Source organism: Neofelis nebulosa, chromosome 14 (assembly GCF_028018385.1).
Source record: "Neofelis nebulosa isolate mNeoNeb1 chromosome 14, mNeoNeb1.pri, whole genome shotgun sequence".
Lineage (NCBI taxonomy): Eukaryota > Metazoa > Chordata > Mammalia > Carnivora > Felidae > Neofelis > Neofelis nebulosa.
In genome coordinates, this window is record NC_080795.1 from 61,385,622 (window position 1) to 61,403,059 (window position 17,438).

General features: G+C 38.9%; 1 protein-coding gene across 1 annotated transcript in view; it reads left to right on the plus strand.

The window, feature by feature from the left end:
- SLC30A8 (solute carrier family 30 member 8) overlaps nucleotides 1–13,138 on the plus strand; it is a 45,766-nt gene extending 32,628 nt beyond the window's left edge. Inside the window, exons 5-8 of the mRNA XM_058698889.1 lie at nucleotides 1,414–1,564; nucleotides 4,014–4,119; nucleotides 9,756–9,890; nucleotides 11,259–13,138. Coding sequence (XP_058554872.1) covers nucleotides 1,414–1,564; nucleotides 4,014–4,119; nucleotides 9,756–9,890; nucleotides 11,259–11,404 — 538 coding nt within the window. The 3' untranslated portion in view covers nucleotides 11,405–13,138. The remainder of the gene's footprint in view (nucleotides 1–1,413; nucleotides 1,565–4,013; nucleotides 4,120–9,755; nucleotides 9,891–11,258) is intronic.
- The last annotated feature ends 4,300 nt before the right edge of the window (nucleotides 13,139–17,438 follow it).

Below are 17,438 nucleotides of genomic sequence, written 5' to 3' on the forward strand. Positions count from 1 at the left end.
AAATATTCCCTCCTCTCCTGCCTGTAATTTAAATCTAACATAATCTTTCAAATTCAACTCAATTACTTTGTTTAACTAAATCAGACTTCCCTGTTATATTATCTATAGTACCTGTTCTTACTAGAACATTTTAATAATGAGAATTTCCCACTTATGGGTGTCTTTTTAAAATCTATGCTATCTCCATCATACTTAAAGCCACACCGGGGAAGGTTCACGTCTGTTTCATTCACCTTTATACCCCAAGCATTTAACAGTGGCTGGCACACAAGAGTCCCTAAGTTGTTTTTTTTTAATAAAATGAGTAAAAGAATGAATGACAAGGTGATAAGCACACATGGATAGATCTAGAAAGAGAGTATGTTAACTGCCAGCCATATTAAGCTGTCTGAGGATTCATAAATGGTAATTATTAATTAAGGGTGAATTTCTGTCCAAACACTGACCATCTAAAAAACTGTGCATTATGTAACGATCAAATATTGCTGGATAGCAGTCATTCTACTTTGTGGATAATGACCTTGGGTTTCACAGACACTTTACCAGCAAATAGACTGGGATGTGTAGTACTAAATAATATTTTTTTAAAACTTTTGTTCCAAAATAAAATCAGGTGCATAATTTATATGCCTAATACTTTTCTCTTTGACTTGGGTAGGAGATGTTAAATTTTGTAATATGTTATCTATAGAGAGAGAATGAGGCCACAGCTCATACTCTTAGGACTGTATATACATATGTGTTTATATATATATATATATATACACATTTATATATACATTTGCATATATATACATTGATATATATTTACACACATATATGTGATACATTAATATATTTTAGTCTCTTGTTAATAGCTAATATACACAAATGCATCATTGGCCATTAAAAATTATTCAAATTTTAAATTCTCATAGAAATAAACAAAATTAAGTAAAATACAATGTTTTTAAAAATCCAAACTTGATGAAATTTTCTTATTTTGTTTTACCCCTTTCTGCTGCTTTTTGTATTTGAAACCAGTACATTTAATTAATCTCCCACCAAAGCTCAGCTTTAAGCTTAGCTCAGTGCCTCGCATTCAGTAGATGCTCAATAAACATTTCCCCTCCTTATTGTCAAATAGTTTCATCTAGGAAGTGATGCTTTCCGGTTTTAACGTGAACCAGAGTAACATTAGGTAGATGGAAGAGAAAACAGGTGAACCTTTGTTGTCTGTCCTTGTGTAAAAATTTAAAACTTGTATGATACATTTGTTTTCAAAATTAGTCCAAAATAGTACATTTTACAGCATTAATATTTCAACTATCTTCCATCTTGGATAACACATGCTCTTGTCAACTGCTTCATTATGCCACATAGGTTTTCAATGGCTAATCTCATGTGTGCCAAGAACATGCTTTTCTCTTTCAGACTAAGTGTGATTCTGCACCAGAGACATGCTGGACACAATCACAAGGAAGTGCAAGCCAATGCCAGTGTCAGAGCAGCCTTTGTGCATGCCCTCGGAGACCTATTTCAGAGCATCAGTGTGTTAACCAGTGCACTTATTATCTACTTTAAGGTGAGTATGTTTGAGTTTACTCACTGTCATAGTAAGTTTATAGATTAGGTACTGCAGAAGCTGACCTGCCAGTATGAACCTAAATGAGGGTGGCCAGCCTCTATTTACCTATACCAACTACTTTGCAAGGTTTAAACAAACAAACAACACATATTCAAAGCCTGAAACCTTAGACTTTCCAGATTCATAAGTACTATGTCTCCAAATGTAGGTCTGCCAGTCTTCCAAGAAAGTAGTTCCTTTTGTCATGGAGTTAAGGTGAACGGCAATGGAACCATGAATACCTTAGGATTCTTGGGTTGTAAGCAACAGAAAGGATGTCTAGCTTACTTAAGCAAAAATATATTTATTAGTTGAAATGTATTGGATGTACTCGTGGATAGAAATCAAGGTAGAAATAAGGACATTAGGTATCTTAGATTTCAGAAACTATCCAAATTCTGTCCCAGGTACCAGTGCAGAAATGACTGCGAGTCAACCAATTTTTTTCCATTTCTTGGCATTCTGCTGGAGATTCTCTTTCTCTGGGAAAGAGAGCCTACCAGACCTAGCTTGGGTCTTGTACCTGCTGCTTGGCTGGGGAGGAAGAGCACCTGACTGACTGTCCCACCAATATCACCCCCCAATGGGGGAAAGATAATTCTCCCCCCGCCCCCGACAAATCAGGGTGTTAATGGAAAGTTGAGATGGATCTTGGATGAAACTCTGACCCTAAACAAACATTTACTATAGATCTGTGTTTCTTGTACCAAGAACTAACAGAAGTGGGTTGGGGTGTAGGTGGGGGAAATGGAAAAGAAGAGCATTTAGCTCTGTTGTTTGCACCTTGATTGTCCAGTTATCAAGGACTCTTTATTTTTACTAAAAAATGAAAACACATAAATAAAAATTATAAAGACATATCTGAATTCAATTGAGCAAATATTCACTGAAAGCTTTAAGTTTAAGGCAAAATCATTCACACTTGTCCTGGGTAGTGGAGTTTGAGAGTTTCTCAGAGGTAATGAGGCATGGACTTTTCTGTGGGACAAAACTTCATCAAAGGCAGAAGGACACGTATCTCTTCTGGAGCTAATGGCTCCAGTGGTGAGACAGGGCAAGAATGAGGCCTCAGCTCATACTCGTAGGACTTAATCAAAGATGCCTGTCTCAAACATTTCTCCAAAGAAGACATCCAAATGGTCAACCAACACATGAAAAAATGCTCAACATCATTCATCATCAGGGCAATGCAAATCAAAAGCACAATGAGATACCACCTCATACCTGTCAGAATGGCTAACATTAACAACTCAGGCAACAACAGATGTTGCCAAGGATGAGGAGAAAGAGGATCTATTTGAACTGCTGGTGGGAATGCAAACTGGTGCAGCCACTTTAGAAAACAGTATGGAGTTTCCTCAAAAAATTAAAAATAGAACTACCCTATGGTCCAGCAACTGCACTATTAGGTACTTATCCAAGGGATACAGATATGCTGTCTTGAAGGGGCACATGCACCCCAATGTTTATAGCAGCACTATCGACAATAGCCAAAGTATGGAAAGAGCCCAAATGTCATTGATGGGTGAATAGATAAAGAAGCTGTGGTATATATATACAATGGAGTATTATGTGGAAATCAAAAAGAATGAAATCTTGCCATTTGTAACTACGTGGATGGAACTAGAGGATATTATGCTAAGCAAAATTAGTCAGAGAAAGACAAACATCATATGACTTCATATGAGGATTTTAAGATACAAAAAAGATGAACATAAGGGAAGGGAAGCAAAAATAATATAAAAACAAGGATAGGGACAAAACATAAGAGACTCTTAAATATGGAGAACAACAGAGAGATGCTGGAGGGGTTGTGGGAGGGGGGATGGGCTAAATGGGTTTGGGGAATCTACTCCTGAAATCATTGTTGCACTATATGCTAACTACTTGGATGTAAATTAAAAAAAAAAAATAAATAAAGATGCCTGTCTCGAATATGTGCCATCCTGAGGAGGGAAAGAAAGGAAACAACCCCAGTCTACCATGACCAAGCTCCAGCTGGGCCTTGGTCATGTGCAACCTCTGGGCAGGTGATACCCTTTCTTCTCATCATAAGGAAGGCTGAAAAGCCATTGACTATTATATAAATGTGTGCATATTTTCATCACATACTCTGTGCTTCTATTAACAGAAAAGTCAAATCAGGCCTTTGGAAAGAACACTCAAGGCCCCTCTCCTTTATGTCTTAAATTTAATTTTTAAATTTCTTCAGCCACTGATAGTTTAAAGCTTAAAAGAAGGATTGAATCTTCAGGAAATCTTGCCTCTGAGTTGGATGTCAAGTTTCAGGGAGGTGAAAGGGTGATAGAGAGAAAAAGAAGCAGGGAGGTTTACTCATTTTATTATAAATCAGAATTTCTGCATGGAAGGCCTGAATTCAGTTAACCTAAGTCCCTATATTTTCTAGCCAGACTATAAAATGGCTGACCCAATCTGCACATTCGTCTTTTCCATCCTGGTTTTGGCCAGCACCATCACTGTTTTAAAGGACTTCTCCATCTTACTCATGGAAGGTAGGAGTGATTTTATTATTATTTCCAGGATCGGTGTTTCTCTTCCCTATAATCACAGAAGGGAATGGCATCAAGGCAAATCCACTGTTAATTTGCATTACAAGGAAAATCTAAATTTATAAGGATTTTTTGTGAAAACAAATATTATGATTTTTCTTCATATGGGAACAAAAAGAATTGCCTTCTCTTTTTTCCTCCAGCAACTATTAAATGATATGGCATACGATAAAAACAATATGTACAAATAATAAGGATAGGCACTGAGGGAGATATTGTGAAAATATAAATTTCTCCCTAGATATATGGAAAAGGCCTAAGAAAAATTGAATAAGCGATCTCTTAGGCAGCATTATAGCTACTATGAAGGGCTTGTCTAAAACCCTTGTTAGACCAGGCCAGCACTCAAACTTCAAGGCATCAGAATCACTTGGGGTCTGTTAAAACACAGATTTCTGGGCCCATCCTGATAGTTCCTGAACTGGTGGGTCTGGGGCAGCAGCTGGGAATTTGCATTTCTTTTTCTTTTTTTTTTTAATGAAATTTATTGTCAAATTGGTTTCCATACAACACCCACTGCTCATCCCAACAGGTGCCCTCCTCAGTGCCCATCACCCACTTTCCCCTCCCCCCACCCCCCATCAACCCTCAGTTTGTTCTCAGTATTTAAGAGTCTCTTATGGTTTGTTACCTTCCCTCTCTGTAACTTTTTTTTCTCCCCTTCCCCCCGCCCCTGGTCTTCTGTTAAGTTTCTCAGGATCCACATATGAGTGAAAACATGGTATCTGTCTTTCTCCGCCTGGCTTATTTCACTTAGCATAACACTCTTCAGTTCCATCCACGTTGCTACAAATGGCCAGATTTCATTTTTCCTCATTGCCAAGTAGTATTCCATTGTATATATAAACCACATCTTCTTTATCCATTCATCAGTTGATGGACATTCAGTCTCTTCCCATCATTTGGCTATTGTTGAAAGTGCTGCTATAAACATTGGGGTACAAGTGCCCCTATGCATCAGCACTCTGGGAATTTGAATTTCTAACAAGACGCTGAGGCTGCTCGTCCAGGGACCACACTTCGAGAACCACTAGAATGACCTTTTCACACTACTGAAGGATTACTACACAAAAGGCACAAGAATGGAACCTAGAAAAGACCATCAGAATTAGAGGTTTGCATCATATCAAGCAGTTGGATGATCAAGAATATCCAGACATTGGCTTGAACTTTTCTTTTTTGTCCAGCACATTTTGACGTAAGGCAGACAGAGTCTCAGAGTGCACGTGCCTTCACAAAAGCCCACATTTCCTTAGTGTTCACTGCTGAGTACACGTTTAAGAGTTTTGTTCCTTTGGACACTATAAACGTTGGAGGAGGATGATGCTGACAACGGTGAATCACAAGATGGAGTCAAGCGTCACTAACAAATGAACATCCTCTCTCTGAAGGTGACAATATTTGGTTTGTCAAGTCACAGATGCATCCATTTCCTTTCCTGAGGGCCAAGCACTGAGCTGCAGCTGTTGTTCCTATTAAGGAACTTTGCTGACTTACAGGTGGATAAAAGGCAAATGGGTATCCATCGGAGATGAGTATTTTCCATCCCTGTCTCGCAGCATAGCTCTTCTCAGGTGATTATCTCTTCTTATTTAAGGAAAATGTAGCTAACTTAAACAACCTTCGTAAACATTTATTTTTGAAAGAGAGTGTGAGAGCGAGTGGGGGAGGGGTAGAGAGCGGAAGACAGAGGATCTGAAGCTGGCTCAGACCTCAGGAGCTCTGAGTGCAGTACTCCAACCCACGAATTGTGTGATCATGACCTGCGCCGAAATCAAGAGTCACTTAACTGACTGAGCCATCCAGGTGCCCCAGGAAAATGTAGCTAATTATTGAAGCTGGCAGGTAACTCCTACCTGGAAGATGCTTTTTTTCAATTTTAATGTTTATTTATTTTTGAGACAGAGAGAGACAAAGCATGAACGGGGGAGGGTCAGAGAGAGAGGGAGACACAGAATCCGAAACAGGCTCCAGGCTCTGAGCTGTCAGCACAGAGCCCGACGCAGGGCTGGAACCCATGAACCGTGAGATCATGACCTGAGCAGAAGTCAGACCTTAACCAAATGAGCCACCCAGGCGCCCCATTTTTTAAACTGGGTTTTCAAATTACATTAGCATACAATAATACTTGTACTTAATAAAGTTTTATAAAAATATAGAAAGGAATAAAATTATAAAAAGTCTTTCCATTTTTTTACCTTTGAATTTTCAGTCCCATTCTTCAGAGGTAATACCTACTGATAAGTCATCCCAAAATATCTGTGCATTCACACACACACACACACACACACACACACACACACACGTCTTTTTTTATACAAACAGAATTTTGCATTGATACATAATTTTGCTCTGCACCTTGCTTTCTTCACTTGGAGGTCTTTCCATATGAGCATATATAGAGATACACCCTATTCCTTTTCATGGTACAAAGTATTACACTGTATGCATGTACTTGCTTATTGATGATATTACAAATTATGGTGTAATTACCATGTGCATATATATATATATATATATATATATATATATATATACATATATATATATATATATTGCTTGTATGTCTGTGGCATAACTCCTAGAAGTGGCTTTGCTATTTCAAAAGTGATGTGCATTTAAAAATTTGATAGATGTTGCCATTTCTACCAAAAATGCCATATCAATTTCTTTCCCACCAATAGGATTTGACATTTCCACACATCCTCACCATCACTGAGTATCATCAAAATGTTGATTCTTTTCTAATATGATAGGTGAAATACTATATCTTATTGATTCCATATGCAATTCTTTCATTATGAGAGATATTCAGTGATTTTGCATATATTTATTAACTTGGGTAATTATTTTTTAAATACTAATTAGCTATTTTCCTGGATGCATTGATATTTTGCAGGCTCTCCCTCAGGAAAAAAAGTTTCTAGTATATGATGAAGCACTGAAGCCAGTGGGAACATATCTTCTTGTTTGTTGATATTATTTTACAGAGTAAAATAAGTAACAGTGGACTTGTGTTCTCCATAAAAGTAAAGAGATAACAGAGGCAAGAGAGAAGGGGGTAGTGGAATAGTGCGATTTCATCTCAAGGGTCCTAGATGAATGACAATAGGTCTTCAAAGGGTCAAATGAAACTCCTCAGAGGTGACACATTAGGCCTATTAGTCAGCTTTGGGTTGGGATACTTAGAGTCTACTATTTGCGCAACATTTCACACTGAGAGCCTGGTCTTTAGAATCTGACATCTCCCTTATCTATATATCCTAAGCAATGCTTCTTAACCTCTCTGATTCCCAATTTCCTCTCCCCAGTGAAATAGGAATTGTAACATTGATAATTAGCTCTTAAAGTTCTTAGAACTACTAAGTAAGATAATCACTATGAATACAGTACTTAGCACAAACCTTGACATATGGCAGTTTCTCAATAAAGGTGTGTTATTATCATTATAATATAACAATGTTACAATATAACAATGCCACCCACGAATCCATTCTATGGCTACTCTGAGAACTCTTTCAATTTGTTTCTAATGCCTGAGTTCACAGAGTAAAAGAACATGTTGACCAGCTCTTTGTTACCCCAAGAAACAATATGAAGTGGGATTAAACTAAACTCAAACTGTACAGAATTTTAATATTAGCCTCAAGGAGGAAGTCTCCATGAGCAAGGTTCTTAAATCCTGAAAAAAGAGGGTTAAGGATTCCCTATTCCTTTAGTCCTTTAAAGTTATTCTTGGGGCACCTGGGTGGCTCAGTGGGTTAACTGTCCGACTTCAGCTCAGGTCATGCTTTCATGGCTTGTGAGTTCAAGCCCCGCTTCAGGCTCTGTGCTAACAGTTCAGAGCCTGGAGCCTGCTTCGGATTCTGTGTCTCCTCTCTGCCCCTCTCCTGCTTGCACTCTGTCTCTCAAAAATTAATAAACATTAACAAAAATTTAAAGTTATTCTTGACTAGCTGCTCATTATAATCATTTGGGAAGCGTTTTAAAAATACTTGTGCCTAGGCCCCCCATACCCAGAGATTCCAATTTAATCGACTGGGGTAGGGACCGGTTTTGTGTTTTTTAACATGCAGCCAAGCTTGAGAACTACTGCAAGGCACAGCTGCCCAGTGGCTCTTAATGTTAGTGCAATGGTTCTCAACCTTGGTTGTATGTTAGAATCACCGAATGAGCTATAAAAATACTGATGCTTCATCTTATCCCCAGAGGGTCTCATTAATTGGTCTTGGGTGTAATCTGGTGATCAGGATTTCTAAAATCTCCTCTGATGATACTAATGTACATTCAAGTTGGAGAGCCATATCAACCATATCGAAAGTGTGTCGATTTCAGAGCTCATCCATAGAAATTTTCTTTAGGGGGACTGGAATGAATATATATATGTATGTATATATATATATATATGTGTGTGTGTGTGTGTGTTATTATATATATATATATATATATATATATAACAAACACACCAGGTGTTTGTATTGTGTCTATATGATTGAAGTAGAAGCTGAAAGGTGGTCATCCTTAATAATCTTTTCATCCTCTTTGGGTTAGTTGGCAGGGATTTAGTTATTGCATCAAATAGCCTTATCATTGTCATTCTGGTTGAGTTGATTTAAAAAAAATAGCTTTATCATCGTTATGCTGGTTGAGTTGATTAAAAAAAAACAACTTATGTTAAACTGATGTGTTTTCCAATCCTAACCACCCATTAACTTGCCCTCTCTCTAGGCAAGGCTAGGACCCTTAACACTTCCATATCCTCTCATCTTCCAAATGACAGTCCTTGTGATGTTTGAAGAAAGTGATCCTTCTTCCCTTAGCCTTCACTTCTTCAAGCTAGAGAAACCCCAGTTCCTTTAGTCCAAAAGAATAGCTGATTGGCTGCCAGGGTCCCTCCCTCCCTGTGTGCCCCATACTATTCCTTTAGAAGCAAGGATGGTGTCAAACTTTGATCTTATATGACCCAGACAGTAAACCCTGACTAATGTACCTAAATAAATGAGAATTCTATAAATAGATGGTATTACAATGTTAGGATCATCTATTAACTCAGTTTAGTTAGTGACCTGTCAGATAACTACTATTATGTAGCATTGCAGTATACAAAGAACAGATATTTTCCCATTTTCTCCTCAAAGAATTTAGTGTACATATTGCTCTTATCACCCCTCTTTTACTACAGATGTGCTGAGGATCAGAGAAGTTCCATGATTTGGGTAAATTCATGGTAGTTGTGGTCAGAGTGCTAACCAGGAATTATTTGATTCCAAATCCCACGTTCCCTCATTTTGCTTTTTAGAGCGTATGCAAAGATAACTGGAAAAAGCTCAGTTGGTTTAATAACACACTCTGAAAACCAAGAATGATTACTATTGTTGGTTATTGCATAATAAAGTCTTTCATGTTGAACCCTTTGAAAGAGTCAGGTGAATTTAATTTGTAAACATCTGAAGTAAGAAACCAGAAAAGCGGAAGACAAGTTGATAATCCTGGGGAAAATTTTGCAGCCCCACTTAGCCATGTTAATTAGCTGTATTTAGTTAAATAACAAAGAGCCTCCCTCCCTTTCCCCTTGTCAGGTGTGCCAAAGAACCTGAACTACGATGATGTGAAAGAGCTCATCTTAGCGGTGGATGGAGTGGTGTCTGTGCACAGCTTGCACATCTGGTCTCTAGCAATGAACCAAGTGATTCTCTCGGCTCATGTTGCTGCAGGTCAGTGAGTTTTGTAAACACCCTGCTAAAATTCAGTCCTTGCCCTGTAAACTCAATTTCCCTCCTTTCTGTACAGCTGCCCTTCGTGTCTGTTGCCTGTCAAAACAACCGTGGAGTGTTTCCTATTACCAAAGCCCTTTGAAAAAAGCCCTTGTCAATGTTATCATGGCAACAGTGATACTGAGGACATCCCTTGAGGCAGACTGCAGAGGGTAGTGGGTAGAATGAATGGCTAAAATGCCACCCAAAGTTCAAGGTCTTCAACTCGGAAAATTAGATCTCACCTGTTTGACTTGGTGCCCGATGAATTAAATAATGGGATGAGCTCAACAATAAACTTCATTGAATTATTTCGTGTGTCTGAGATGCTCTGCCTATTACAGAAGATTAAAAAAATGAAGGAGACCTAGGTCCCATACTTAAGATTCTAACAGGTTAAAAGATGTGCTAGTAGGAATTAATGGTGATTCCCTCACTGGATGGTTAGAAATTCTGTAACCATGTGAGATAATTCTTAGGATTTGGGGTTTATTCTAAAAAAGTGCTTTCTCAACTAGAATGTGATTTGTGCACCATGTGTCCTAGAGCTGGGGAGATAGGCAGTGGGGGAGGGGAAGCCTCTCACTGCTTCAGGAGACAGCTCAGGCCAAATGATATGTTAGGCTGCTAAAAAAATAATTCAAGAAGTTACTTAGAGGCAAGGTACAGGATCACTGGCGACAGGCATTTGAGGACTATGCTTTCTCCGATATCCTCGGCTTTGCTGAGAGGCTCAGATGTGGCTACAGGTAATTTATAGCATCTACTACACCAATATTTCACTTCAGATGGAAGAATCTAGTAAACAATCAGGTTACTATGGAGGGAATCTTACAGCTTCCTGATATCTTTTGGGACAAGAGAGAAGATGGCAGTGAGGTTCCTGCTCAAAGAAGAGTCTGTAGGGAGCTCTAAATGCTTCCCTGTTCCTATCACTAGTCTTGGTATAAATGCTGATTAGATACAAGATCTTCAACGCAAAGATCTCTGGGGACTGGTGGGAAGGGCTATATAAAAAATCAGAGCTTTGTCTTGGCTTTTTTCAGGCCTTATCTCCCCTTCCATGGTCAGGTTCTAGGAGGGCCAGACCCAACAGAGAACTGTGGGCAGGAAGAGTTTCCATAGTGATGGGTACTTTGTTGCACTAGAATTTCCCCCTGTCTTGTCTGTGTGGATATAGCTGATTATCAGAGCCAGAGTGCTTCCCCTGAGTGCTCCGGCTATGGCCCTCCCCACCAGGTTAAAGACAAAGTGCTTGAGGCTGGAAGTTTAGCCGTCACCCATGTGTGTGCAATCAGTGCCCCTCTCACTGTGGTTCTTTCTCAACAGCAGCCAGCCGGGACAGCCAGGTTGTTCGAAGAGATATTGTAAAAGTCCTCAACAATAGCTTTACTGTGCACTCACTCACCATTCAGATGGAATCTCCAGCTGACCAGGACCCTGACTGTTTTTTCTGTGAAGAACCCCGGGACTAGTTCAGTCACAATGTCAACTTCCAGAGTTCAACGGCCTACTACACACTGCTCTGCAGTTTCTAGAATATAAGAAATAAAGAACCAAAGGAAGAAGTTTGAGAAATTCATGATACAGTACAGTGCACATTTTATTCTTCTTTATTTAGCTCCATCCACCATGAATGAAGATGCATATAGATTCATTGATCAATTGGATTATAACTCATCAGTAGCTGTGTTCAATCATAGGAATGTGTGTATGGACTATTCCTGACTGGGGCTGAAGTAACAGCTGTTTGTAACCATAGGCAATAAAAAGTTCATCTCCCTTCAGTGATGTATCCTGAGGATGAGTGGGTAAAATTGAACTTGGGAAAGTCTTATTAGGAATCAGTGCCCAGGAAAAGTCACAAAATTCTCCTCAAATGGGAGAAAAAAGCAAACTAGGAAGAGCTTAAGTTAAAAGAGATGCTGGAAGCTTAACACCCCACTAGAACTTGACTCTCTGGCCAGTTTATAATAGGATTTGGAGCAGTTTCTTTTTACTCCCTATCAGCATCACCATTCCCTAAATGGGGTAGAAATGTCCTCTTTCCTTCTCACAAATCATGTTTTAACATGTCTAAAACTATTGAATGGTATTTTGCTTCTCTGTGTAAAAGCTCTGGACAAATGAAAAATTATGAAATTGCTGCTTTTTGAGTGTTTTCACTTGGTGTGACCTAATAACAAAACAAGGAGGCACAGAGCATCAGAGTTCTTATTCCAGATCATATGGAAAATAATTTAGTCAAATAATTAAGAACTCCCAGGTCTTAAATAATATTTATGGAATACCAACTATTTTCCAGGTATTGTACTAGGCTTTTCAGATGTGTCACCTCATTTCATTTGAGTGACAACTTTGGAAAGTTGCAATTAATACCATCGTTATATAGACAAGGACATAGGCTCACAGAAGTTAAGTAATTTAACCGATATCATTATTCATTCATTTAAAAACAATTTTTCAGAGCACCTGGGTGGCTCAGTCAGTTAAACATCTGACTCTTGATCTTGGTTCAGATCATGATCTTACGGTTCATGAGATGGAGCCCTGGGTCGGGCTCCGAGCTGACATACTGGAGCCTGCTTGGGATTCTCTCTCCCTTTCTCTCTGCTCCTCCTTCTCTCTCTCTCAAAAATAAATAAATAAACTTTAAAACAATAGATAATCTTTCAATACAGGTTATGAGCTAAGCATTGGTGAACTATGTCAGTATGGCCTTTGTGTTCATGGAGCTCCTCCCCTTTTGTTGGGAAGACAGGCATTCCACCAATAAACACCAAAATGTACTACAAATAGTGGCAAATGATGAAAGGAGAGAGGCTGATTTAGGTTGGTGGAGGTCGATGGGGAGCCTCTCTGAAGAAACAGCACCCGAGTTGAGACCTGAACAGTAGGTGGTAGCCAAACGAATTGTAAGAACATTCTAGATGAAGCAAGAGCATGAATGGATACCATGAAGAAAGTACTTGGTGTGTGGGAGGAAATGAAGATGGCCATTGTGGCTGGAGGGTAATAAGTGAGGGGTGAGTTAAAAAAAACATTGAGGACATGAAGCAGGAGAGAATGACAAGGCCGGCTGGCAAGGCAAAATTCTCTCATTCTGAGTCATTGATTGTATAATACCATGCTTCTAGCCCTGATTGTAACTCAGCATCACTTGTAGAGAGTAAAATAAAATAAAGATGTTCAGGCCCACATCCTGGAAATCCTGAATCAATGGATCTGATTTGGAACTTAAACTTCTGTACTTTTTTTTTTTTTTTTAACATACCCAGAGATGTTTTAAAGAACAGCCAGGGTCTAGAAGAACTTCAATCAAAAGAAGTCACTGAGTATGGGAATTCAGACACATAACCGGGAAACCTACAATAATATCTTGAATTGCAAACACATGGATGGGGCACAGAAAAAGTGATGGGCATTGCTGTGTGGGCATGGCTGTTGAGGCTTCATGTCATTGAGGTGACAGTCATGTTGGACTTTGAATAGATCTGGAGTTTCTGTAGACAGATGAAGAAAAGGGCATTGTAGACAAAGGGAAGACTGTATGGAAGGCATAGTTTTTAATTTGAAAAGCAGAATATATGTGGCAAAGGAAACTTTCAGCTCTGATTTTAAAACTATATACTTTTTACCACTTTACCATTATTAATATTGTAGAGAACAAGAGTTATGTCTCTGATGATTTTTATGTCACTGTCAGCATCTAGCAGGGTGCTGGAAACCTAACAGGCATTAAATAATTGTCGAGACAATGACTCTGGGGTCGTTCGTGGGTCTTGTCATTATTTTTCATTTACATTTGTATTTTGCTGGAAATTTGAGGGCCAAGAAAACATTGACTTTGACTGAGGAGGTCACATCTGTGCTATCTCTGCAAATCAATCAGCACTGCTGAAATAGCTACTTAGCATTCTGCTGACAGCTCGCCCTGCTCAGTGGAGACAAATAGACTTGTCCCCCACCTCAGTGAGCACGTTTAGGCAACCAGAATTAGAGCCACTAAGGTTCCTAATGTCTCCTGCCTCAGCTGGCTCTCCAAATTCGAGGGATAGTTCATGCCAAATCATATCTCCTGTCTCAAAGACCATTGAATGGTTTTGCTTTTCTATATTTTGTGTAGGACAGAGCCCTTAAGACTTGGCAAACACACAAATTCTGGTGTAATTGTTCACTCTGCTTTCTTTTCAAAATCTCATTTATCTTTTATGTCAGAAACACACTGAATGCCAGGTAATCATAAGGTAGGGGGATTTGTATGTCAACCAAAGGAATTGCCCCATGGCTCCTAGCCATTTCTTCTGTCTCCCTGAAATTCTACTTCTTTTGTTGGCTAGATTGAAAACTCTGGATGGTAGATGTTTTGGGGATAAAGTGCAAGACAATCTGCAATGGGGATTTTAAGGATTTGAAGATGAAAGGGCAGATGACACCAAGGGACTTTATGCGCCATGTGTCAGTTTTGAAAGTCTGCTTCCCCCTTTGTCTCTTCCCTGCAGTTCAGGATCATGAACTCTAGGCCACTGACATTACTGGAATAGTGTAATGGAATTCTTTACTTTATGCCATTGCATTCTCTCTGCCTGTCAAAACATCTTTCAAGTCATTCAAAGCAAGACGCTTTATTCTTCAGGCCAACTTCACCGCCACCCTCCACATCTTTAATATGCTTCTCTGTCATCCAACATCCAGTCAAGATTTATCTAGGACTCTATGGTGATGTTAGGGCCCATAAAAGAAATTGATGTGTTCCATATGTTTGGTTACAGATGGGAAATGGGAATGTCGAAGGACATGAAGGAGAGAATGTTTGCACTTTGAACATCGTGTTTGTAGTTAGATTGCCTGAATTTGAATCCTAGCTCTTCCCATTATTAGCTCTGTGGCTTCAAGCTGGTTACTTAAATGCTCTGTCCCTCTGTTTGCTGATCGGTAAAAGCTCGCTATTCAGATGTGTGAGAATTTAATAAGTTAGGACACTTAAAGACATTGGACTTGTGCATAGCATGTGGCTAACACTCAGTAAATACTAACTTCTATTTATTCTTATTTACAAAGGGAGTGCATATGAATGTGTGCATGAACACAGATTTATATCATCCTGGCTTTTAAAAGGCTTTGAATCTTCAACACAACTCCCACAAGAGAGTGGCAGAATTATTGGTGAGAATTGAACAGCCCTTTCTCTCATGGAGCAATTGATGCTTGCTGAGATAAAGGTGTCTACTGAGAGCATTGCCTAGTGAGGGAGGCATGGAGTCATTAAAATAAGTCCCTTTCTGACACACTCTGAAAACTTCTACTTTTATCTTTAAAGTAAATGCCTAATTAGTCACTCAAAGTACATTTATTAATAAAATACAGCTGTCCAGTTCAAGAAGGCAGAGTCACAGATCTCCCAGCCCTCTTCCCCTGCTCCTGAGATATATCCCTTCCTTGGTTTCTTTTTCTCTCCCAGCCGCAACTTGGCTCTAACCATGTGTATTTCCTCCTTTTGGTTTCTAAATTGTCATTAGCATGTAGGCACTATTTCCTTACCTGTTAAGTTTGGCAGAGCCAACAAAGACCTTTAGCACTCAGGTGTCCCAAAAAAACACCTGGTATGTGCATTTTATAGATTCTTGGAGAACACGGCTCTCTAGCTATAGCTCCACCCCATGAACTATGAGCCAGAGAATCCTACACAGAGACAAGCCTCATTTTCTGCCATTAGGTTTAAAGTACCTTCAGGAAATGATTTTCTCAGCTCATCTCCCTGAATTCCCTGTTTTGGATCACAGGGCAATCTGTTTAAATGACTAATTAGAGAAATCATTAAAGGCACCAAGCAAATGTCTTTGAATACCCACATCCCAAGTTTTACAAGTCCTGCTTGATGTGACAGTGATAAAACCACTTAACAGTCCAGCACAGGCGGATATTTTAAAAAAAAAGAAAAGGTGACCATATGTAGCTCAGTTTCTTAACTTTCAGATTTCACACTTAACGTTTGTCATTCTGTTATTGGGCACCTGTTTGAATTCTATTTTAAAATGTTAATGTATGTTGTTTAAAACAAAATCAGGAAAATGAGAGAGTTTGGTTAAGTCATCATCTTTTTGTCACTAAAATCATGGCATAAAATATTTCTCATAACACCAGTCAAGGCTGTAATGAGAATATATTCTTCCACTCTCAATCTTTTATTGGAGGATAGAACCCATTGAGGAAACAGATTGGTCTAAGGGAGATGGAAGATGATCTAAGAATCGTGGGCACTGTTGAAATCATCTTGGTCATTGGTATGAAACTCCAGTGGGGAAAAAGATGGTGGTCAGGGACAGTAGTAGCCCTTGACAGTTGTAAAAAACAAACATACTTGTGCTTCTTCACCCATAAAGGCCAGGAAGCGATGAGAGATGTCGAGCTGAATTGCACTCCTTTCATGTATGTCAATCAAGCCCTAGGAGACAATGTTTCAGTATAATTGCCCTATATTTCCTTTCTTCAAAGGGATACCCATTTGCTAAAAACATAATTATCCTATTTGAAGCCATTGAAACCATGTGGTTGTTGTACACAGTCCAATGGTCCCTTCAAGTGTTATTTTCCTAGATCGTAGAGTTTAGAAGGTTTTGGGGGTATTACAGAAGAAGAAAGGGCACCAGCCGTACTGAAGAGATTATAAACCACGGTGAGTTAGCTTGTACAAAAGAATCAGGATCAGATGTGACTTTGGGATCTTGTTCAAAGTTGAACAGCATTCTTCAAATGGGAATCTGTAGGCACTTAAGAAGCTAATGCCCTGCTTCTTTTCCATCCTCTCTTTTATTTTTTCAGAGATGAAGAGTGGATTTTATCTGGCATGTACAGGAAAATGATGAACAGTAATTTCTGTTACTGTCCCATTCTCCACTCCACATTTGTCTTTGACATGAAAGAAGCCTATAGTAAAAAAATATGAGTACCCTATGTTGATATTTCTTTAGAGAAATACTTTCTATGAATAATTAATGGCCTAGACAGATTTTTCTAGTTTCCACTTTCTCATAGAGTTCAGCACCTTGTATGAATTTGGATGGGGAAAGGACAGTTCAGATTTCCTTGGCTCCATGAGCTCTGAATTCATAAACAAGAAGCAGATTCTCTTTCTATTCAATCTCTAATCCTTTATAAATATAAAGACATAAAGAAGATTTTTTAAGATCTTAGATTAGGTCATCTTTAATGTTGACTAAAGGGAAAATTCTGAGGGAGGCACTGTGATCAAATGCAGTTGATGAAGACATCTCCTCCTCCTCTTCTCCTCCTCTTCCTCCTTCCCCTCCTTTTACTCCTTCTTTTCTTTCCCTTCCTCCTTTCTTCTTCCCCTCTGTTTTCTCCTCCTCTATTATAATTATTATTTTCATAGCTTTTAAACACTCTGGAATTTAGCATTTATACCCCAATGATGGAGAATGTTTTACTTAAGTACAAACATTTGCACAATAGTAGAGACACTTCAATATACAGAGTTTGAAGAATATA